At 37.6% G+C, this 25,494-nt stretch overlaps 2 protein-coding genes and 1 long non-coding RNA gene across 12 annotated transcripts in view; 2 read left to right on the forward strand and 1 right to left on the reverse strand.

The window, feature by feature from the left end:
• Positions 1-1,064: 1,064 nt before the first annotated feature.
• On the forward strand, positions 1,065-2,602 carry LOC126621036 (uncharacterized). Its single transcript, XM_050289397.1, has 4 exons — positions 1,065-1,260; positions 1,364-1,585; positions 1,974-2,141; positions 2,330-2,602. Exons 1-4 carry the CDS (start codon positions 1,252-1,254, stop codon positions 2,381-2,383), a joined length of 453 nt encoding a protein of 150 aa, XP_050145354.1. The 5' UTR covers positions 1,065-1,251; the 3' UTR covers positions 2,384-2,602.
• A 6,991-nt stretch (positions 2,603-9,593) lies between these two features.
• On the reverse strand, positions 9,594-10,926 carry LOC126622015 (uncharacterized). Its single transcript, XR_007623250.1, has 4 exons — positions 10,673-10,926; positions 10,510-10,607; positions 10,329-10,426; positions 9,594-10,153 (listed from the first exon to the last, which is right to left on the reverse strand). It is a non-coding gene; the product is annotated as an uncharacterized LOC126622015 (long non-coding RNA).
• A 9,310-nt stretch (positions 10,927-20,236) lies between these two features.
• LOC126622010 (uncharacterized) overlaps positions 20,237-25,494 on the forward strand; it is a 72,172-nt gene continuing 66,914 nt past the window's right edge. For 4 of the 10 annotated variants that reach the window (XM_050290653.1, XM_050290656.1, XM_050290657.1 and 1 more), the window contains exons 1-5: positions 20,242-20,608; positions 21,690-21,734; positions 22,053-22,103; positions 22,191-22,793; positions 23,679-23,723. In XM_050290653.1, the coding sequence (XP_050146610.1) occupies positions 22,783-22,793; positions 23,679-23,723 (56 nt within the window). In that variant the 5' untranslated portion in view covers positions 20,242-20,608; positions 21,690-21,734; positions 22,053-22,103; positions 22,191-22,782. The other 6 variants (XM_050290648.1, XM_050290647.1, XM_050290652.1 and 3 more) reach the window with 6 other exon arrangements.

Raw genomic sequence — 25,494 nt, forward strand, 5'->3', positions numbered from 1 at the left:
GCACCAAAAGTTAATAAAAGCACAGAGCACCATGTTCACTCTGGTGCGCGTGTGGGGTTTAAAAAACAGAGCAAAGACAAAGTGCCCAAACCCTAATGGCACGAGACTGAACAACCCAATTGAAAATTCTTGTAAAAAAAGCAAAGTTCAATTGAAAATTTTATCAAAAAAAGAAAACCGAGATGAAAATTCTTGTAAAAAAAAAAGAAAGAGATTTCTAGTATGTTTCCAGATATTTTGTACAATGCTATATTTAACCGTTAAATTGTTTGTGGAGACACAATAAGTAAGATTTAACAATCTAACGACCAAATTTTTTTGTAACACTGTATAGAGAAATTGGTAGAAATTTTGAAAAACAAAAACTTGTTTATTGATTTGCTCTTTGAAATTGTATTTTAACCTCACTTTACTCCTGAAACAATTTGTCTCATTTTATTCTTTGAAACTGCCTTGATCGAGCTATTTCACCCCATTTTTGTCTATTCTCATGAATATTAAATGAATTGATAGTCTGAACATCAAAACCATGTTGGCAAAGATGAACCATTGTGGTTGGTGATTAATATGAAATTTTCAGATTGCCAAGTTTCTACTAGTGTGAACGTAATGGGTGAAATGACTCATTTTTAATAGTTTCAGACGATAAAATGAGACAAATTCAGTTTAGAGGCAAAGTGGAATTATAAAAGGCCTGAGAAAATCAATAAATAAGCCTTAAAACAACCCGAGTGAAAATTGAAAAGAAAGAAGGGTTCTTTCTCAGGCTTTGGAATATGCATGATCTGGTGAGAGCAGAGACAAACCAGGCAAAGCAAAGACCTGAGAAAAGTTAAAGAGAGAGGGGCAGAGTTTAAAAAAAAAGGAAACCAAAAGGGTAAAAGCTCACTCAGCAGAGCATTCTTCTCATACCTTCCCACTTTGTCTCTCTGTCTGCTCCCGTGAAACTTCGTTTTCCATACTCTGTTGGGTTCATTTTCTTTTCATTTTTACCATACCAATTTGCGTATTTTACTCCCTGCCAGTATGCGTTAACCTTTGGATCCCTATATACCCCCTACTTTATGACTCTCTCTCTCTCTCTCTCTCTCTCTACCCAGCCTTCCTTTTAAATAGGTTATCATAAACCCACGCTCACATTCACCCAACATCAAAAGAAAGGGAGGAAAAACAAAGGCACCACATTTTGCAACCCTTTGAGTCTCTCAGGTCAAAATCTCTTCTCTTCTGCTCAAAGAACTTTCACACTCAATGGATCAAGTAAGCCTTGTTTTTAATACCCTTTTGGAGTTTAATCTTGACGATGTTAAATCTTTTGTTTACTTTTTTCTGATATGAATTTGCTGGTTTTGTGTATAAACAGGAATTTAGGATGATGAGGAGTCAAGTTCCAGCGTTTGGGAGCTGGGATTGGAACCAAGACCTTCCATTTACTCAGTGTTTTGAGTCGGCAAGGCAGGCTGGGCTTCTGCGCTACAATACTTACTCTGATGGACACGATGAAGATCGTGATCTGTACGTTGCTGGTGATCTGTATGAGAATCATGTTGTCACACCTGCCATGATTGTTGTTCCTCGCAGAAGGGTAAATTTTAAATTCTTAATGTCCAACTTGTCTTCTAAGTCCAAATTTTGCTTCAAATTCCACATTGATCATAGATAATCTTTAGGACTTAATCCTAACCATAAAACCTTATTTTATCTAGTTAGAGAAATGCACGCACATATCACTCGTTACGAACTTTTAAAAATAAGACTGGAGGGACACTAAACTGATAAGAACTGTATACAAACCACAGTTTAGCACACTTTATTGACGTCTCGGTGTCTCTTGTGTCCTATTTTTCATTAAATTCTTAACATGTTTACTGTGTGATTATTTCCAAAATACTTGCATGGTTTGATGGATGGATGGATGGATGGAGGATGAATGATTGATTGATTTTTTTTACTATTGGTGGCAAATTCTGCAGAACAAAATGCGGCAGTCACATGCGAAAGAAGCAAAAGAGGAAAGTTGGGTGGTGAGTGATGTGAAGGAGCCACCAAGCCCTCCACCAAGGCACAGGCCTACACCAAAGCCAGTGGATGAAGACTTGTACAAAATTTCACCAGACCTCCTCTATGCAAAATCCAAAAAGGTAAAGGGAGCTCTCCAAAGTCTCTTTATCTTTACCTATGTGAAAGATTATTGCACCTTTAAATAAAATTGCCATCTATTAGGACTTTAGTTTTAACCTCTTTTTTGACCTTATTGTATAAAGTTCTTTCTAATAAATTTATAGTAATTATTTTTTCTTCTTTTTTTATTTCAACTTTTTGGTTGCAGAAGAGAGGATTTGGGTTCTTTTCAAGCTGCTTGCTGCCATCCTGTGTTGCTTGAAGCAGTAGAGAGGAGATTTTATATCGGAGTTATTAGTAAATATACGAGGAAATTAAAGAGCAAAGTGGTTTAGTGTTTCAAGTTTTCCACTTCCAAGATTATGAACATATTTAGCTACTGAAGGATTAATTTGTCTTTCTCCTTGTCAGTGGATTTGGGGAGCTTGTAACTTTGTTTTTACCGAATCTTTATATATATTATTGAGCAAAAACTCCTCAATCTTTTGTGGTGATTTCAAATTAGTCTTAACCTTTTGAAACATTTCAAATAATTAATTAAAATTTTGAAAATTAGATATCTGGTAGGTCATCGGAAACTTTACCAAAATTAAGTAATAACTTATTAACCTAAAATGATGAGGTGGACAAATACTAAAGTTAGTTTTCACTAATTGACGTTTTTTGAGTTCTAATCCCTTAATTGACTCATTCTTGCCAAGTTCTACCATAAATTTGCTTAGCTAAATGACGTTAATTTAGAGATTCAAATTTGCATAGATGATTTTAAGAGTTAAAACACGCTTACTATTTGTCATGTCATCCCTGAACGCTAGTGAACTAAATAGATGTTCAATTTTTAAAACCTTAAGTAGTTATTTAGAATATTTTAAAATTTTAGAACCAATTTTAGATTCAGCTCTAAATTTGAGTAGTTATGCGGACTTAATCCTATATTATTTCATTGTGAAATATTGTTGGAACTTGGAATTTTAATTTTATAAGATATTGTAAAAGGAAGAGAAAGGGCTTTCTTTTTTTTGGGGTTTATTTTTGGTCAGATGTGTGGGGTTTAATATATATTTGAATATTCACATATCGCTTGAAAAGAGGGAAATAGGGTTGGGTTTGGGATACAAAGATTTTACCAAGATTTTACGTAGGAGAAAAGGTATCACATGTGGGGGGTATTGGATATTTCCTTTTCATGATAAAAGGAAAAAGGAAAAGAGAGGAAAGAAAAAAGAAAAGGGATAGGAACAGTATATATAACACCCACCCAGAACAGTGATTGATACAAAAGGCACTCAACACACGTAAACGATAACTTTAGGTTTGGGAAATTGGGCAAGAATTAAAATTATAGGTCAATTTTACACTGTTAGTCCACATGGTTTATTAACATTCTCAATTTTGTTCTTGTAAATTTTTTTCTTGCATTTCCGTCTTTGTTTTTCTTTTTATTTTCACTTTTAGTTCAGTCCATTGGAGTTGATTTTTCCGTCTAACTTTATTTTAGATTAGTTTTTCATTTGAAAAATTCAACTTGGAACAAATTTCGGGTTATTTAACGGGCAAACAATGCTAACATAATGAATTGCAAAGGAAAAAAAAAAAGGCAATAGAAAATATTACAGTAGAAACGCGAAAGTGAAAATCGAGACAAATGACGGAGACTACCTATTGGCATAAATTAATCGATATTATGTGATGGAGTGATTTTAGATGTGGTGTTGTTTTGTATGGATATCGATAGATTAGATAGGCGTGATATCCTCTCATTATGGTTGCTTTATAATCCTCCACTTTCTTTTTGTTTACTAAAGTAGGATGCATGTGGGGTTAGGGAACTAAAGGGGATTAAGGTGTTCAAATTCTAAAAAGCATCCATCCCTTGTATGCAAATGTGTGACTATAAAAATATACAGATAAAAATTTGGCAACACAGGTTTCGTTTCCCTATCATAAAAAGCAAATTTTTTTTGTTCTGTTAAATTTGACCACCCTTGAACTAATTAGAAAATATTTGGTCAAACCTGTAGTAAACTAACCACTTGGTATAAATTTAGCACTATATTCTGGAAAAATTAATCTTTTTTAGCAACTTTTTCATTTGGACTTTCTTATTTTACTCTAGAGTAAAATTCTCAACCCTGTTATTCACATCCCCTCTCCTCCCCTTCTTTCACACATTGATTTTTGTCTTATTATCTCTATAAAAAATCAATATAAAATGTTGACGTAACTTAACCGTGACCGTTCAAATGGACAAAGATTGTCTGCCCTCCACTTTCGGTGCCCTTCCTGTGCCTTCCTGTTTGTGTGGTCACGGTTAAGCCACGTCAACATTTTATATTACTATTCATTTTTATCTTATTATATCTATAAAAAAACAATATAAAATATTGACGTGGCTTAACCATGACCACACAAAACAGGAGGGCACGGAAATGGCATCGGAAGTGGAGGGCAGACAATCCTTGTCCCGTTCAAATATGAGAGGATGGAAGGGGAGAGAGATTAGGAGGGTAGAGAATCCTACTCCCTTCTTTATCTCGTAATGTTGCAAAATTTCCAAACTACCTATTTTTAGGTTGCTCTTAATGATCGTCTTTATTAAAAAATAACTAAATTGAAAATTATTTAGTTATCTAACGGTTATTTATAGAATAGACAAACCATGTTCTTCACTTGACTAAAATATCGTCAATGTGAACTGGCTATCAAATAATTTCTAATTTTGTTGACTTTGTAGAGTTGAAGTTTACTGAGTGATTTAAAAGTTACATGGTTTTGATCACCAAGAATGAGTAAGAAGAAAGCTGAAAGGATAAACGAGAAAATTCAAGTAAAAAGTAATGAGAATCGAGTGAAAAGGTTATTAAAATTCCATCTTTCATTAATACGTTAAGGACCTTGTAACCTATTTAGCCCTTGTATTCAGATTTTGTCCAACTTCTGAAACCAATTGTAATTGTGTAGGGAGGTTTGTGTGTGTATATATATATATAGACAAATACATACATACATACATATATAATATATGTATGTGTGTGTGTGTATCTATATATGCCCTTTATGCAAAGGGATCCTAATTTTTTTAAGTGGGGATTAGGTGTGGGGCTTACTCTACATTGAACTTCAATGATCCGAACCGTCTATTTTGTAAGTCTCAATTCATAGATCATCCTTGCAAAAATTCAATTCAATTTTAAAACATTTGCTTATTTAATTATCAAGATAAAATTTCATTGTTTCTTATATAACAAAACATTCATTAATTTTTTTTAACCTAATCAGATGTCTCATTTTCGATTTAGCTAATATTTTGCAAGGATCATCTATGATGTGTAATTTAAAAAAGACGGGTTGGATTGTTAAAATTCGATGTAATATGGATCCCACAAGTAATCCTTATTTTTATAAAAAAAAAAAAAGGGATCCATTCCCTTAAAGATTTCCTATATATATATAGTGTTTTCATCCTCTAACCAAACCCGTGATGATTCTGCCATTTGCTTCCATGAAATGGAAGTATCTTATATTTGCATGCAGAAAACTAAGCATTGTGCACGGCTTGGTCTTTCCAGGCAAGGAATAGTGTCACTACTACAATATACCTTATCAGTGGCGAAGCAAAAACCGACAAAAAATCTAATTTCTGTTTGAAATTTAGCAAAATCTTATGTTATACTTGTTTGTACCATACTTGACCAATCCCGAAACTACCGAGCACCGGCCAACGCTATACTGTCAAGGACCCAGAAGAGTTCCCCTCCGACCAGGAGACCAATCACTACTCGACACGTGTCAAGATTAGAAGCCAATCAGAGCGCAGCACGTGTCGACATCAAGAACCAATCATAACATGACACATGTCAATGTGACAAAGCTACAAGTTTTTCTATAAATAGGGGTCATTCCCCCACAATATTGCCTAATGCCATTTGTGTTAAATCATTCACAAGAACTCACTAAATTGAGAGTTTGATCCTTTGTACTTGTGTAAGCCCTTCACTACTAATAAGAACTCCTCTACTCCGTGGACGTAGCCAATCTGGGTGAACCACGTACATCCTGTGTTTGCTTCTCTGTCTCTATTCATTTACGTACTTATCCTCACTAGTGACCGAAGCAAACAAGCGAAGGTCACAAAACCTGACACTTTCTGTTGTACCAAAGTCTTCGCTGATTTTGTGCATCAACATTTGGCGCCGTCTGTGGGAAACGACACTTATTCCTACTCTCTTCAGCTGTGTCAAGCTGGTTTCTATCATTCGTACACTTTCTTTTGACCAGGCATCCCTCTCCAGCATGGGAAGCGAAGGAAGCCACAGCACACAGAATGACACCCCCCTTGCACATAGTGCGAAACAACGAAAGAATGAAGGAAAACGAGTTCTTCTTCAAGCTAAAGTCGATGAGTTGGAAGCTCAGAACAACAAGATAGCAATGAGGAATGAGGTCCTCCAGGAGCAATATGAGAAGCTCTTCGAGACACTCCACGAAGCTAGGCAAGCTCAGACACGCGAGCTTGTTGCCCCCATGGAAGTCAACCATCAACTGGGTGCCCTCCAACATGGAGGGTCACATGCATTCGACATAGATATCCCTGATAGGGAACAGATTACCCCTCGACTTGATAATCAACATGAGGCTTCTCTTAACCCAGTTGCTTCGACCCGAACCATGAGAAGTGGAGGGAGACACCTCTTTGCTGAAGGGGCAGAAGGATCGAAAGCCGTCTTTCGCGATTGTCGGGATTTCCTGAAGCAACGTCGAGAGAATTCCATCCATATAAGCTCAAAGATTAATGACCCAAGGATTTCTGAGAGACTCGGTCCCCTGCCACGGCCCAAGCCGGCCACCAATTTGGGGAAGGGGCAACAAGTCCTAGAGAGACATGAGGGTACAGGGGACTCAGAGGTGTTCCGACAGACATACCCTGGAAGCCAGTACAGCGAGTCCAGGGAAAAATCACATGCCCTTGATCAAACCTTCCTAATTCCAATAGGAGATGGAGATTTACGAAAGAAAGCTCCAGTGACACATAACTCCGCTCAGGACCCCCTTGTCCTACAACTTTTTGAGGAAGTAAACAAGTTGAAGGCTGAACGTCAGGCTGAAATACCTGACTGGAACCAACCCAGGCCTGGCCCTCTTACAAGGAGGATCCTCAACACCCCCCTTCAAGCAAAGACAAAGCAAAAGCTTGGCTTGCAACTTTATACTGGAAAAGAGGACCCGATTGAGCACCTTAACCTCCTTGAGTCCACCATGGCATACCGGATGCACATCGACGAGGAGCGATGTCTTCTCTTCCCCTCCACCCTCTCTGGCGGAGCTCTAAATTGGTATTGTCGTCTTACACCTGAGACGGTAGACTCATTTGAGGAATTGAGGAAACTATTTGTTTCCCAACACATTTTCCAAACCGATCGCTTGCACTCTGCAGATGACTTGTACACTATCCGTCAGAAGCCAGACGAGTCATTACGTATGTATGCTGGCCGTTTCAGCCATGAATACTCCCGGTGTGCCGAGGCAGACGACAAGACTGCCCTCAAAGCCTTCACGGCAGGCCTACGTGATTGTTTCTTTAAATACATGATCAATGCCAATACTTGGAAGACTTACTCTGAGGTGATGGCGCAGGCTTATAACCATGCCTCCGCCGAGGCAAAGACATATCAGGAGAAACCTCCTACAACCATCCTTTATCAACAAGTGGGAGATGAAAGCCAGACTCACCTAAATGAGAAGACCTCGACTTTCCAAACAGCAGTGGCACCTCCCCATGCCTTGCATAATGCTTCGCCGAATCAACAGACATATCAATTTCAAGGCAAGAGGAAGGATTTCCATCCTCACCACTCTCATTTCAGTAAAAAGAGTAAGGGACACTATCCCGATAACCAAGGGTATCGCCACAATAACGCTCGCCCCCAGGCAGTCAATGCAGTGGGTCAAACCCGCGTCAAGATACCCCTTACCCCAAGGTATGAGACATACACGCCCTTGAATGCCACATGCGCGGCCATTTACCCCGGCATAGCTCACCTAATACCAAAGCCAAAGCCGAGGCACCCAGATTACACGCCCCCGAATAACGCGGGCATGTTTTGTTGCTACCATGAGCATAACGGCCATGATAACGAGAAATGTATCATCCTCCGTGATCGTATTGAAGCTTTGGCACGAGAAGGAAAAATTGATCAATTCCTCCTTCACCCTCAAAGGGATAACCGTAACCAACGCCAGGTGAATGTCATATATTCCATAAGCGGCGGCACACCCATATCTGAATCTTCCAATAGGGCCATGAAAAACAGTGAACGAATTCTGAGGCCTGGTCACCAAGTGTTTCACGTGGAAGACATCAGGGGAGGGAAGTATCAAAAGCCTAACTGGGATCCGATATGTTTCTACCCTGAGGAAGAAAGAGGCATCATCTACCCTCATAACGACCCATTGATCGTGGAGGCTCACATAGCCAACTTTGATGTTCGACGAATCCTCGTAGACACAGGGGCTTCGGTCAATATCATGTTTGCCGAAGCTTTCAGGGCACTCAGTGTAGCTGAACACTTGCTCGATCGCTCGATTTCTCCTCTGATAAGCTTCTCCGGTGATATCGTGCAACCCTTAGGGAGCATACATTTACCCTTTACTATTGGTACAGGCCCTTACACGGCTACCATTACCACTAACTTCCTAGTGGTTGACTGCCCAACGGCATACAATGTCATCTTTGGGCGCACAGGCATCAATGATCTCAAGGCTATGGTATCCACGCATATGCTGTTGATGAAATTTCCAACCCCCCATGGCAACGGCTACATCAGAGGAGATCAGCTTACTGCACGATCATGTTACAACATTTCAGTTAAGCAACAACACTTGCCCGGACCCAAGGAAACCCTGTCTGTACATGACCAAGTCACAAAGACCAGCCTAGATGAAGCGAACTTGGATCTTCCTGATAGCAACAATCAACCCGATGATCCTCGAGATGACTCTTTCACCCAGCAAGCCCAACCTGCTGAAGAGTTGGAGAAGGTACCTATCTCAAGAGATTATCCAGATCGCATGGTGAAGATTGGCACCACATTGTCACCATCCCTTCGGTTAGCATTGATATCTTTTTTGAAAGAGAACACTGAAATCTTCACCTAGAAAGCTCCCTCTACATACTTTCATCTACAAAGCTTCACCATCAAAGCTTCACCTCGAAAGCTTCATCTACAAAACTTCATCTACAAAGCTTCACCATCAAAGCTTCACCTAGAAAGCTTCATCTACAAAGCTTCATCTACAAAGCTTCACCATCAAAGCTTCACCCAAAAAGCTTCATCTACAAAGCTTCACCATCAAAGCTTCACCTCGAAAGCTTCATCTACAAAGCTTCATCTACAAAGCTTCACCATCAAAGCTTCACCCAGAAAGCTTCATCTACAAAGCTTCACCATCAAAGCTTCACCTCGAAAGCTTCATCTACAAAGCTTCAACACCAAAGCTTCACCTACAAAGCTTCAACACAAAACCTTGCTCCAAATAAACAAATTTTGTTCACAAAACCCAAGATGCCCTTGAACTTGTACAAAAACACTTGGGTAAACATAAACATTTTTTGTTTTACACCCACAAGGGCCCAAAATTTTCCTTCTTATTTATTCACTTATATATGTTCCCAAACATATTATAATAGATCCAACAACAAGCCAAAGTCCCAAGTTTCATAATGGACAAAAGTACAAGCAATTCATCAATAATGAAGGTGCTACAAAAATTGGAATCTGCCCCAAAATAGAAATCCAACCCAAGAGACTTTTTCTCTCTCTCCCTCTTCCGCCTCCTTTCATCTATCAAATTTCTGCAACCTCTGCTCTTCTCCAATGGAGCTGAATTTTTGACACCCTATAGTTCTTGAGCATATGAACAACTTTCAAGAAGGAACCATTTCTGTTTGAGCGACGGAAATTAAAGTGTTGAAGCTCCAAACATGATAGTCGGCTTCTTGCAGATTTCGAAGCTGTTGTGATGTTTCGAAGATCTGGAAATATTTAACCGTTAGTTCATCCTGAATTTTTGATATGTTATGAAAGAGTTGATGAGGAACAACTTCAATGAAGAAAGCATGCCGATCTGAACAATAGAAAATGGAGTTTCGAAGCTCACAACAAATCTGACGGGTTGACAGAAAAATAATAACCAGTCATTCATCATACCTGGATTTCTGGAGTTATACTGCTCCGAGGGATCTCAAATTTGGATATGTTGTAATTCACGAGCTGAGGAACAACTTCAATGAAGAAAGCATACCGATCTGAACAAGAGAAAATGGAGTTTCGAAGCTCACAACAAATCGGACGGGTTGACAGAAAAATAATAACCAGTCATTCATCATACCTGGATTTCTGGAGTTATACTGCTCCGAGGAATCTCAAATTTGGATATGTTGTAGTTCACAAGCTGAGGAACAACTTCAATGAAGAAAGCATGCTGATCTGAGCAAGAGAAAATAGAGTTTCAAAGCTCACACAGACAAATGATAAACAGTCACTCATCATACCTGGATTTCTGGAGTTATACTGCTCCGAGGGACCTCAAATTTGGATATGTTGTAGTTCACAAGTTAAGGAACAACTTCGATGAAGAACGTATGTTGATCTGAACAAGAGAAAATGGAGTTTCGAAGCTCACAACAAGTCTGACGGATTAACAGAACATTGATGAACAGTTACTCATCATACTTGAATTTCTGAAGTTGTACTACTCCGATGGATCTCAAATTTGGATATGTTGTAGTTCACAAGATAAGGAAAAACTTTCATGAAGACAACTTTGCAATCTGAGCTATAGAGAAAGGTGTTATCTTGCATCCACTCAGGCTGATTAGTGGAAACGAAAAGCAATTCCACCAAAGAAAAGATGAAAAAGAGAGAAAAGCTACTAATTGCACTTGATCTTGTCTAGTCAATAGCATGCAGCATCAAACACACAAAAGTTGGAAATATTTTTAGATAAAGCATATACGAATGTGTGACATCGAAACAAGGATTCGTTACTTTGACAAATTAGTAACACGCAAGACACCTCATTCGGCAACTCTCTTCGCCTGAAGACTTGGGGGACTCCCACCATATGCTACTGCACCTTGATACTCGGCAGTCTCACAACCACTCAGTGACTTGGATTTTTCAAGTCTCCAACCGAGAAGTTTTCCTCACTCGGGAAATTAAGGGAACACTACCTCAAACTACATGCTTCACTCACAAAGCTTCAACAATACAGGTTTCAACAAAAGCAAAAATTCAAAGAACTTTATGAAGAAGGCTTTGGTGTATTTAACACAACATGTTGAAATGAAGCAAAGCTTATTTATTAATATTTTCGATAAGCCACAAATATGTACATATACATGAGTCAAAATAAACAAACAAAAGGGAGCCTTCACAAAGGTTGCTTAGGGGAAGTCTCAGCAGTCGGTAGAGCCCCAGAAAGAGAAAGCACCGGAGGGTGGTTATCCGGAGCCTCAGTACTTGACAAAACCCCAGAAGGAGGAGGCATTGGAGGTTCATCATTTGAAGCTTCATTACCAGGTACAGCCCCAGAGGACGAAGGCAATAAATGCCTTTGGAACAAACCCACAAACCGCTGATGATCAAGTAAAACCTTACCATCAGATTCCTTCATCTGGTCAAGCTTCCTCTTCATGTTTGTAGCATAGTCATGGGCGAGCCGATGCAACTGCTTATTCTCATGCTTGAGCCCTCTAATCTCCTGTTTGAGACTCATCACTTCAGCAGCCAATGATTCAACTTGGCGGGTTCTAGCAAATAGGCGTTGGGCCATATTAGACACAGAACCTGCACACTGAACACTAAGAGCCAAAGAGTCCTTAACAGCCAACTCATCAGACCGTTTGGAAAGTAGTCTGTTATCTTTGGGAGTGAGAAGGTTCCTGGCCACCACTGCAGCGGTCATATCATTCTTCATCACAAAATCCCCAACGGTAAGAGGACCAGTATGGGATATGAAGGATGGGCGCCATATGTTGTCTGGAGAAGGCGTGGCTGTCTCTTCTCCAAGGTTCAAGTCAAAACGACGGTCGGAGGGTCCATACATTTTCAAATGTGTTGAAGAGGGAAGAGGTCAGACAAATCAAGATCTTAGAAGTGCAAGAAATGAGCTTCTACTGGTATAGATTCAAGTGTGCTGTGGAACTTAATGCCAGCCTCTATAAAAATCTGCACTCGACGGAGCTTCAGAAATCGAAGAGGCGTTTGCTTTCTCAAAAGCTGGGCTGCTCAGAGACCACGAGGGCCGATCTCAGAAATCGAAGAAGCACCTGCTTTTTCAGCCTCGTCAGCACCTGTCACATGCACACTCAGCTTTGCGGAAATTACGGGCAATCTGTCGAAGATTTCTGGTGAAGTAGAAAGCACGTGAATCTTACTGTTCAATCACCGCTCTCCATATGCACCATCAACTCCTCGGGTACCACATATAATTTTGTCAAAGATCTCTGACAAAGTTTAGGCACGAGAATTTCGAAGTTCCAGCCACCCTACTATTACCCATAAGGGTAAAGGAACAGCACCACTGCTTGACAACTGGAAAGTCCCTATGTGTGTCGACCTCCGTGTTTTGCGGCAAGACAGGTTGGCAAGAACGTCCAACCTTTACTCACATTCGAGAAAAGACTCCCAACATAATTACTTTCTCAAAAACCGGAGTAGCACCGCTTTCCGAATCTCGAGAGTCAGATCCTCGACGGGATTGCTTGTTCGAAAACCGAAGAGGCACAACTCTCAGAACTTCGAGAGCCAGATTTCCTTAGATAAAGCTTGTCTGTAATCTTCACACGTAACATCAGCTTTCCAGATACCACATACCACTTTTTCAAAGTACTCTGACAAAATTAAAACACGTGAAGCTGGCAGCTCCCACTACATTGCTGTGACCAAGAAGGGTAAAGGAATAGCATTACTACTTGTTATTGGGAAATCCCTATATACATTGACCTCCCTCCTCAACGGACAGGCAAACCTGCAAAAATGCTCAACCCTTTCTCGCATTCGAAAAGGCACCCTCAACATAACCTCTCGAAATACTCAGCTTTATTTCCCCCCGATAATACCTCAGCAAATAAGCCACACCAAGAACAAGAGTATCTCATATCATCAGGGTCGAAAGCAAGAGTATCCCATATCATGCTTTCTCCCTGTCTTTGTCTTTGTCCTTGTCCACACCTGCAGGACAAGGAGAAAGAGAGCAGTCAGTCGGAACCTGAAATCAAACCTCCAATTTGGAACTGACTGCCTGGAGCCTTTGCCTGGTTGCTTACTTAGCATTGCTCTCGAGTACTCATCCTCAACTGCTGTCAAGGTCACGAATTCCACCGGCAAATACCTCATGACAGTTGATCAGATATTGGCTCTTTACACTGAAGCTGCCAAGCGTGGATGAGTCACTATGAAGGAATGTTCTGAAGGACCATTTAAATGCAAAGGTTGCACACCACTTCTGCCATGCAAAAGATTGAAGCAGAAGGTTCAACGGTGATCTGAAACAGATCACTACAGCACGACACCTTTCCATACCACATTCATTATTCCGTCAACAGCAAAAGTATCCCATATCATCAAGGTCGAACGTACTCTAGATTTGATGAACTTGTTTTGACCCTCAAATTTTTGAGTCGGCCTTATACTCTGAAGGGCACCAGAAAACCCTCCAGTACAGTTCAAGAATAAGCCTGTGGAAAGTTACTTCTTCAAAAGCAAAAGTATCTCATATCATCTCTTATCCATTTGCTTCTCCTTATCCTGGCAGTTTAATGAGAGACAAGGAGAAGGAGAACAATCAACCGGAAGCCGAAGTCAAACCTCTGATCCTGGGTTGCTTACTTGGAAGTTTGACTGCTTACCTTGTCTGTCACCTCTTTCGGCAGATCTCCTAGCTCGGCGACTTGGGGGACTCCTACTATAGGGTTTGTATCACACTTGACTAAGCCCGAAACTACAACTAAGCTTCAAGTGAAATTGATACATTACCTTGTGCGTCAACATCAGCTAAATACACCATTCCTGGATGGAGGAAAGGTACTTCCAGAGAAGGGCAGATGAAGATCAGACCACACTTCGGTACTTAGAAGTTTCGTGATTACTCAAGGGATTGGATCTTGCAAGTCCCCAACCGAGGAGTTTCCCTCACTCGGGAACTTAGGGGAGCACTGTTTGTACCATACTTGACCAATCCCGAAACTACCGAGCACCGGCCAACGCTATACTGTCAAGGACCCAGAAGAGTTCCCCTCCGACCAGGAGACCAATCACTACTCGACACGTGTCAAGATTAGAAGCCAATCAGAGCGCAGCACGTGTCGACATCAAGAACCAATCATAACATGACACATGTCAATGTGACAAAGCTACAAGTTTTTCTATAAATAGGGGTCATTCCCCCACAATATTGCCTAATGCCATTTGTGTTAAATCATTCACAAGAACTCACTAAATTGAGAGCTTGATCATTTGTACTTGTGTAAGCCCTTCACTACTAATAAGAACTCCTCTACTCCGTGGACGTAGCCAATCTGGGTGAACCACGTACATCCTGTGTTTGCTTCTCTGTCTCTATTCATTTACGTACTTATCCTCACTAGTGACCGAAGCAAACAAGCGAAGGTCACAAAACCTGACACTTTCTGTTGTACCAAAGTCTTCGCTGATTTTGTGCATCAACAATACTTAATGAAAGTATAAATAAACTCTTAAGTGTTAGTGAATCTATCGTTTTCATGGGATATGCATTCTATGAAACTAATTTCAACAATCCAACTGTCAAACTTGTTTATATATGCTTCGAAATCGTATACGTCAAAAATCTCAAAAAACAAACATTCAGAGATCAAGTAATGAGACAAAATTTTTCGACGGTTATAAACGAAAAATCACAATTTAACAACTATTTTAACTCCGATTTTGATGATTTTTTACTATTACACTCCTTGATCCTATATGAATACAATGAACTAATTTGATCGTCAATTTAAAATATTTACAGAAGTGGACACCACAAAATCTTATGTTATACTTAATGAAAATGTAAATAAACTCTAAGTGTTAGTGAATCTATCGTTTTGATGGAATACGCATCCTTCGAAACTAATTTCAACGATTGAACCTTCAAACTTGTTTATATATGCTTCAAGATCGCATACTCCAAAAATTGCAAAAAACAAACATTCAGAGATCAAGTAATGAGACAAAACTTTTCGACGGTTATCAAGGAAAAATCACAATTTAACGGTGATTTTAACTCCAGTTTTGATGATTTTTTACAGCTACACTCCTTGACCCTATATGAATACAATGAATGAATTCGATCTTTAATTTAAAATATTTACACTAGTGGATACCACAAATTCTTATATTATATTTAATGAAAGTATAAATAAATTCTAAGTGTTAGTGAATCTATCGTTTTGATGGGATACACATTCTACGAAACTAATTTCAACGATCCAACCATCAAACTTGTTTATATATGCTTCTAGGTCGCATACGCCAAAAATGGCAAAAAACAAACATTTAGAGATTAAGTAACGAGACAAAACTTTTCAACTGTTATGAACGAAAAATCACGATTTAACGGTTATTTTAACTTCGATTTAGATGATTTTTTACAACTACACTCCTTGACCCTATATGAATACAATGAATGAATTCGATCTTCAATTTAAAATATTTACACTAGTAGATACCACAAAATCTTATGTTATATTTAATGAAAGTATAAATAAATTCTAAGTGTTAGTGAATCTATCATTTTGACATAGATATTTAAAAAAACTAAAATATATGTCGCTTAGAACCAACGCAGGCTTTATAATATTTAAAAACAATACTTTGTGTCGTTTAAAAGCAACACCCATACTTTATGTCGCTTAAAAGCAACACTGTTTTGTTTAAAGCGATGCTAGTATTAATAATTATTAAAATATATGTCGGTTCTAAGCGACATTAAATGTTTACGTTGGTTAAAAGCGACGTAGACATTTTATAACGCTTATAAGCGACAGTAAATCCGACATCATCTTCAGTTAGTGTCGCAACGATCTTATCCGCCACTATATTATTAAACCGACGCCACCTACTGACACTATAAGGCTCTTTTGTAGTAGTGTGTTACTTTCCATATAGAAACCGTTTTCTTCTTTGTTTGGATATCACCTTTTCATGAAGGGTCGCAACTCTTCACGAGGTTTGCAGAAAATATAACTTCATGAGGGTTGCATAAAATATAACTAATTTTCTCATACTAAACGTTAGTTCTTTACAACAAAAAAACAAATCACATCTCATATGTTTTCACGAGAATTATAAACATTTCAACCAATTCAAGTAGAGGCAAGTGACTTTTTACCATAGTGGTGAAAATGAGTTGAGCCTTTGTATGAAGACTTGTGTTCAAACTTCGTCGGTGACTAATCGAACACAAAAAAAACCAATGTAAGTAGAGGAAACATCATATTACAAAAATTTGCTTCACCAAATAACTTTTCCCAGTGAAAACTTGTGAAGAAATAACCTTTTGTCAACTAGTACAAGATTATACACATATCATTGTCACTTATGTAAAAGACAAAAGAAGTGCTATGCATGCTCCAATATTATCTCTTAATTTGAATCCAATCAAATCTTAATAAATTCACGCATAGTATATGAATTTATGAATCACTTCATACGACATTAAGCATACGTAAAAACACAACAATAATACATATATAGTTGGCATGTTCTTCGAAACAATACATGTATGAATACAAAAATGTTATCTACAAAGTGATCATGCACTTATTAAATTAACAATCAAAACGAATATGGAAACCCCAAGTATGAATTACCAATTATGAAATGCCAATTTGGAACTGAAGACAAGATTATAGGAACCAAACCCTAAACTTAAGACTGGAAAAATAGGGTCTAATTGTCACATTAAATCACATGAAAAATTAAAAAATAATTCATGCAATTATATATCAAAGTAATGCATGCACATGATTAACCAATGTTAAACGAACATGACATAATGGATTAGAAAAACCTAGAAATACAGTCGAGACAAGTGTTGGACACTCTGTTCTTAAAACAAGTTTACACCCTACTACGGTGCTCATGGTTGGTTGGTGCTTGTGTCCCAGGATACAAATATCACGTCCTTGTAATAGTAGCACTCCAAATCACAAGGCTTCAATGAATTACAATTGTGTTGAAAAGACTCTCATATAGACTCAATGAGACTCTAATTTTAAGTACACTCTACTTATCTATAGATTTGAGATACTTCTTTATAAAACATGTGACCATTCATGAAGAGTAAAAAATTGCAACTCTTCATTATGATAGACGCATATTTCTACTAAAAGATATTACTTCTATTTCCACTCAATTATTTAATAATAATAATAATAATAATAATAAATTTTTTTCCAACAATGCTCCTAGAAAAGTCTCCAATTTGAGTTCCGCCAAAATAAAAAAGTGTCAATTATCCCAATTTAATTTACAAATTATGAAATAGGCATCAATAAACTTATAGGGCTTTGAGTTGACATAATTGGGAATACCGAAAGTTTTCGATCAAATTAGGCTATTTTCTAGCTTTTAACCTGCAAGCAGCACAACACTGGCGAAAGCTATGGGAAGAGATAGAGAAAGAGAAGAGATATTTTTCAATATTTTTCTTGAATATATCCGTCTATCATTTTCCCCAAAATTGGTTACATATATTATTTTTCCAACACTACATACCAGCTGGCATAACTAATAAAAAATACTTATTTAATAACTAAGCTTGTGATTAAGATAATCACAGCTATAACACACATGGGAACCTGGATGAACAGATTGCTCAGCTCATGCAATGCAAGCCCTTGTCCGAACAAGAGGTACCCAAAGCCTCTAACTTTTCACATTTTCAAGTATTTTAATTTTAATTTTTGTCCATTTCTTTTTATTTTTTAATTAATTTTTGTGTAAATGTGTTTTTGGTGAGAATTTGTGTTGAGTTTTAGGAAATGAGACGGATCGGGCTATGAAATATTAGAGCTTGATGGGGCAGATCAAAAAAATGTGGTGCATTTCTTTGTTTGCGACTATGGGCATGATCTGTGAATTGAATTTAGCTGAATTAGTGTTCTTATGGGACTGATCTAGGGTTGTGATTTCATATAATTTGGGGATCCATGGATGAATGTTTTGATTTCACTTAGGTGGATCAATCTTTTTATTGGATTTACCGCGGGGTTAAAAATTCTAAAGAAATACATGAACTTGGGGTGTGTAATGAATTGTTCTGCTGTTAGGATTGGGTATTGGCAATGTGGGTCAGATCCCCTTTTTTGTGACACTGCGGGTTTCTGCGTGTGGGTTTGTGAACAAGAGAAACAAAATTTGCGTTTCTAAGTATAAGGCCACAAAAACTGAATCTTTCAGTTAGGGGTAGGCGCGGTGTGGTTCGGTGCGGTTTCGAGTGAAATCACAACCGAAACCAAAACTTTTTGCGGTGCGGTGCGGTTTTGAAGCAAAACCGAAATAAACCAAACCATTTGGTTCGGTTCGGTGTGGTTTCAAACGGTTTCGGTTTGGTTTTTAAGAAAAACATGTACAATTTAAAATATACACCTATTTATGCATAAGACGGTCTTGTTTCCTCATATATTAATTAATGAATATGCAGCAAAATTGTAGCAAAAACAGCAGCAAAACAACAGAAAAACAACACCAAAACAGCAGCAAAAAAACTGCACCAAAACTGCACCAAAAATGCAGCAAAACTGCAGCAAAAAACTGCAACAAAGATGAGTTTAAAGAAGATGAGTTAAGGAGATGAAGATGTGTTTCAGCCTTCAGGAGTCGAAGTGCAAAACTAGATGATAATGATAGTCTAGTAACCTAGTTGAACTAATTAAAAGTTTAAAATATAACATTTATTTATTAATTTTGTTATATGGTGTGGTTTCAGTTTCGGTGCGGTTTTGAAAACCCAAAACCGAAACCAAACCATTTTCTTTGCCACGGTTCGGTTTCGAAACCGAAACCGTTTCAAAACCGCAAAATCAAACTGTTCGGTGCAGTTCGATTCGATTCGTGTTTCGGTTTCGGTTTTCGGTTCCAAGTGCTCACCCCTACTTTCAATAGGTTTTCAAAACCGATGTGGAGTTATGATTAGCAGAGACTTTGTGGAGCGTGGTATTTGAGTATGGTTTTGGCTAAATGTGATCATTGTAATACATTGTTAAGGAGATACCTTGAATTCTTCCTTATTTAGACAGTTCTAAAATCAGTAATGTTAAACGTCCTTAGTTTACGTTCTATTCTATGAGGAAACTCTATACACCTTTTGATTTGCCAAATAATGTGCATTCTGCGGTGTATGCTTTATTTCTTGGGGAGGGATGAAGGGTTGTGTGGGTATGCTAGGCTGATGACATACTTTACTAGAGTGTTAGCTTTGAAAGTGAGTTGCTTTAGTGCTTCTTGAATTTCAGAACATGGCTATGTTCTGTGGTACACTAGCCCATACACTATTACACGTTATAAGACCAAAAAAATTGCTCATTGAAGGTGCTAATGAGCAAGAAATTGGAAATCTGTTATTGAAAGTGCACGCATGTTCAATTTAATGTTTGTTCGTTTGTTGGGAGTTTATTTAAGATGTAAAATAATTGTCATCTTAATTTTTTTGTTTAATATAGGTAAGGGTGCTTTGCGAGAAGGCCAAGGAAATATTAATGGAAGAAACCAATGTCCAGGTGGGCCTTTTTAGTTGCAAGTTTCTGTTTCATGTCTTTCTTTGTATTGCTTCATAGAGGTTTTGGACCTATAATGATTGGGACATGTCTTGAGGTAAATGAATAACCATTTTGGGTCTTATGTTTTGCAGCCTGTGAAAAGCCCTGTAACTATCTGTGGTGATATTCTTCAACAATTCCATGATCTGGCGGAGCTTTTCAGCATTGGAGGAAAGGTATTTGTTCTGATTTGGGCTATTTAATCCTTCTTACGTTTGCTTAACAGGTTGCTACTTATTGGTGATGTTCTCTCTTTTCTAATTTGTAGTTCTGGTTTGTTCTGTTGGATGTTTTCTCTTTCCTAATTTATTTCTCTTTCCTAGTTTATAATTTCTTTGGAATGTGTTTCAGACTTCTCTCAAAACGTCTATGGCGGCGAACCCAAAACGCCACCCGTTTTAACCGATCCCAAAATTTCACCCTTTCCGACTCCCAAAACAACTGACTGTTTATGGGTTGTTGCTGATTTCGCTGCCCATTCAAGCTTTACAGTAATGGCCTCGAATCCGCAGAACGAACCTAGGGCCTCGAGAGAGGTCGAGAAGCCGCCGATTGAGCCGATACGGCCACCTACGGTGGAGGAGATGCGCAGCCAAGACATTTGGAGCAACTGCGCCATCCGCAGTGTCGTTAGTGGAGTTATGGGTATCGCTATAGTTCTTTCCTTTGGCTTATTTTTGGATTTTCTCACATGGGTTTTGATTCTTTTTTCGTCTTTCCCTGTTTGGTTGCCGAGGAAACGTGGGAAAGTTACCGTCTTTTTGTTCGTCTGTTGTCTCGATTTATATATTTGTGGGTTTCAGAATGTGCAGAAGATTGGCGTATTGGTAAGGTTGTGATAGGTTTAGTTGTTCACACAAATTTGTTACTGTTGGGGTATGAATGTATCAAAAGAGGTGTAAATTTCATTATTTTAAAGTGAATATTGGGGTTTTCTCAGTATAGCAAACTCTACCAGAAGGTTACATTGGAAATTGTTCTACGGTTTCCACAAATTCTTTGGAATTCAAATCCCCTTTTAATTTAGGAATCAGACTTTCTTGGTTTTCCAAAATCTCATCGTCTCTCAAAATTATGTTTTCAACTTCTATAAACAAAAAAAGTTATTCATCGTCTCTGAACTGCTTATGCATGTCAGCATTGCAAACGATTTACAATTATCACTTGCTCAAATTTTATTCTGTTTGTAATTAATTTTGAATGGGTGATCGGAACTTATCAGAGTAGCAAATGTATATTGTCATTACATTTGTTTTTGGTTGCAAAAATTTTGTTTTGAATTCTTTGGTTTCATACTTTTCTCGGTTTTCATAGATTATTTGGGGGTAGCATCATCTGTGATACGGTCTTAGATTTTCTAGAATTATTTGTTTATCTTCTTTCTACTTTTTGCAATGTGCATATGGAGCCCATCCCAAGTGGAAATCTGCCTCCCGGATTTGACCCCACTCAATGCAACAGTGTGTAGGTGCTAGATAGCGATCTTCTTTTTTCCTCTATTTCTAGAATTTTATGTTTTTTTCCCATTCATCTTTATATTTGTCTACTTGAAGTTTCTTTATCCTGAATATTTCGTGTATATTAGATTTTCCAATATTTCTTCTTATCACACCCTCTCAATCTGAACTTCATCGTAGACGTACTCTCTTTCCCTCTTAATTGCTTCTTAGGGCTTCTCTGTTTTGATTTTCATCATCCAATTTGTTAAATTTGTTGTTAATTTCAGGGTACTACCAGTTTTCTGCTGACTCCAATTCCACACTTCAGAATGGTATGCCTCTAATTTATGATAAATTTTGCCAATTTTGTTCTCTTGATTTGGAAAGGTATGACTCCAATTACTTTGTTTTCCAAAGCCATCTTAGCATCTGCATCCCCAATTGTAGAACAAAAGCCAATCCAATTGCTAATCTTAGCATCTGCATGACCACCATATCTTTCGATTTTGAGTGCCTTTATCGAATAGAGGTCAACTACACGGTTTTATATCTTCGATATACAAATATCAGCACTGATTTCATTCGTTTACTAAATACATGCATAATCTGTGGTTCGTTTGAACTTTGACATGTGGAAACTTGTAATACAGGTACTGGGACGTTGTTTGGAACAGAGCTAGAGGTGACGATGTGGTGGAAAAGTAAGTCCTCTTACTTTCCTATCTACCTACCATACTACATAATCTTTCCAACGTTGACTAAAATTCATATCCACGACTCATTTGCAGGCTACAGCGACTGGATATAGGGTAATGGTTTAATAATGGTTTTAGAATGGTAAATGATTGCAGAAGCAACATGGAATTCAATAGTTGATATTTTGACTATAAGATGAGTTTCATCCCTGCCTTAATTCACTTAAATCCTGTGATTTCATGCCTCTTTTTGTTCTGATTCTGAGAGTTTGGGATGGATTGTGGTTAAAATTTTTGCTTTGATATGCCTCTAGACAGCCACCACCACCACTTTGTCCAAATCTGACGGCTCGTGCTGTAGCTTCTGCGTGAATCTCCCTGCACAACTGGACTCTGGGACGTTTTCCAAATAAACTCCAGACTCCAAAGGGTGCGGCTGAAAGAGTAGAATCTGAGGCAATCAAATCCAATCCAGGGAAGAGATTGGATAGTTTCTGAGGTGTGGCTTTCTATTTTTAATTAAGTTTTTCTTTTTACGAAATTGTAAAACCACTTCAATTGTTCAGCAATGGTGTTTGTAAACTGGGCAGGCTAATCCGGAGAACACAGTTGGGGTATTGACAATGGCAGGCAAAGGGGTTCGGGTTTTGGCTACTCCAACCTCTTATCTTGGCAGGATTTTGGCATGCATGCAAGGTATAGTTCTCAATTCATATTGTTTGTGTGATTCGATTTGAATTCAAAATTTTATATGTTTATCTTATTTGTAGAGTTAAATAGCTGATGAATCTTTATCAATGAAGCCGATGGAATGGTTTTGTTGAATGTGAATGATCATTATCTAAGGGGAACAGTATAATCCAAAGCTGTAACTTGAGTTTTGGAGTTAAACTCGAAAAAGCTTTAGTACTAAATATTATCGTGTATGAATGTGATTATAATCTAAAGCTGTAACTTGAGGTTTTGGAGTGAAACTCAAAAGAGCTTTAATACTAGATGTTATTGTGTATGAATGTGATACTTGATCGTACTATACACTGCGAATAGGTAATAAGAGATGGTGAGCCCGTTTTAAGTGTCATTTGTCTTCAGAAACTCAAATTTTGACTCTTGTATATATTGGTGGAAATGCAGAGATGGGTGCTCTTTGCTGCTGTCCTTATTTTATATATTCAGTTGCATAGAGTCGACATGACATGCACAACAACGGTCAAATTGCCACCCTTAGTTGGTGGTCAAATTGCCACCCTTAGTTGGTGGTATTATCTTTACAACATATTCAAATTGAGGATTTAGAAAATCTAATAATAAAACTCAAATATATGCTCCATGCTTTTTGTTTTCATTTTGGGTTAAAAGGTTGAAGCTTTGAATTGGGATTTACCTTTAACCTATAATTTTGTGCTCAGGACACCATCTTGGGAGTCTTAACATGATTGTTCTTCTATTTCATAGATTCGAAATGTGTTTAGTATCTCATTTAATAGGTGTACCTTTGCTCATTTAACTCAAATTTAATACGATTTGGTCCTCCAAGTTCTCTGAATTGCTAACGGATTTACTTTCTTTGGAAATTTCAAGAACTCTAGTTGTGGGAGGAAGAAGCCAGTTCCTTACTATTTTTAGGTATACGATTATGTGCCCTGATTGCATGTTCAAAGTCTAATTAGTTATATAAATTTTTTATTTATCTTTGCAAAGCTTTCTTACTTGGATTTTAAATATGTGATTGGTTTGTGAAAAATAAACGAGAAGACTAATCATGGGGACATTCTTATTCAACTTAAATGTGTTTTATTCATTCGATTACGCCTGAAACAAATAGTTCCCGCAGCAACGCGCGGTTGTATTTGCTAGTTACCTACTATTTCATCATACTTAGAAATAGGAAAACCACATATTGTATTCAGATTTTGTCTAATTTCCGAAATATATATATAAAGCCATCTTTCACCAATAGATACTAAAGAAACCGAGTGTTTCCATCCTCCAACCAAACCCATGATGACTCTGCCATTTGCTTCCATGAAATGGAAGAATCTATATTTGCATGCAGAAAACTAAGCATTGTGCACGGCTTGGTCTTTCCAGGCAAGGAATAGTGTTACTTTCCATATAGAAACCGTTTTCTTCTTTGTTTGGATATCACCTTTTCATGAAGGGTCGCAGCTCTTCACGAGGTTTGCAGAAAATATAACTTCATGAGGGTTGCATGAAATATAACTAATTTTCTCAGACTAAACGTTAATTCTTTACAACAAAAAAACAATTCACATCTCATATGCTTTCACGAGAATTATAAACTTTTCAACCAATTCAAGTAGAGGCAAGTGACATTTTACCACAGTGGTGAAAATGAGTCAAGTCTTTGTACGAAGATTTGTGTTTAAACTTCGTCGGTGACTAATCGAATACATAAAAAACCAATGTAAGTAGAGAAAACATCATATTACAAAAATTTGCTTTACCAAATTACTTTTCCTTGTGAAAACTCGTGAGGAAATAACCATTTGTCAATTAGTACAAGATTATACACATATCATTGTCACTTATGTAAAAGACAAACGAAGTGCTATGCATGCTCCAATATCATCTCTTAATTTGAATCCATTCAAATCTTAATAAATTCACGAATTGTATATGAATTTATGAATCACTTCGTGCATACGACATTAAGCATACGTAAAAACACAACAACAATACATATATAGCATATATAGTTGGCCTGTTCTTCGAAACAATACATGTACGAATACAAAAATGTTGTCTACAAAGTGATCATGCACTTATTAAATTAACAATCAAAACGAATATGGAAACCCCAAGTATGAATTACCAATTATGAAATGCCAATTCGGAACTGATGACAAGATTATAGCAACCAAACCCTAAACTTAAGACTGGAAAAATAAGGTCTAATTGCCATATTAAATCACATAGAAAATTAAGAAATAATTCATGCAATTATATATCAAAGTAATGCATACACATGATTAACCAATGTTAAACGAACATGACATAATGAATTAGAAAAACCTAGAAATACAGTTGAGACAAGCGTTGGACACTCTGTCCTTAAGACAAGTTTACGCCCCACTACGGTGTCCTTGTAATAGTAGCACTCCAAATCACAAGGCTTCAATGAATCACAATTGTGTTGAAAAGGCTCTCATATAGACTCAATGAGATTCTAATTTTTAGTGCACTCTATGTATGAATATGAATATATATATATATATATATATATAATGGTTTTATGATTATAGGAGGCTTCACTTATTTATAGATTTAAGATACTTCTTTATGATAGACGCATATTTCTACCAAAAGACATCACTTCTAATTTCCACTCAATTATTTAATAATAATAATAATAATAATAATAATAATAATAAAA

This window comes from Malus sylvestris, chromosome 5 (genome assembly GCF_916048215.2).
Source record: "Malus sylvestris chromosome 5, drMalSylv7.2, whole genome shotgun sequence".
Lineage (NCBI taxonomy): Eukaryota > Viridiplantae > Streptophyta > Magnoliopsida > Rosales > Rosaceae > Malus > Malus sylvestris.

Bases quoted from the DNA above. Each gene is read 5' to 3' on its own strand.
- LOC126621036 (XM_050289397.1), top strand. The intron at 1,586-1,973 runs GTAAATTTTAAA...CAAATTCTGCAG, and splicing joins TTGTTGTTCCTCGCAGAAGG to AACAAAATGCGGCAGTCACA. The intron at 2,142-2,329 runs GTAAAGGGAGCT...TTTTGGTTGCAG, and splicing joins TCTATGCAAAATCCAAAAAG to AAGAGAGGATTTGGGTTCTT.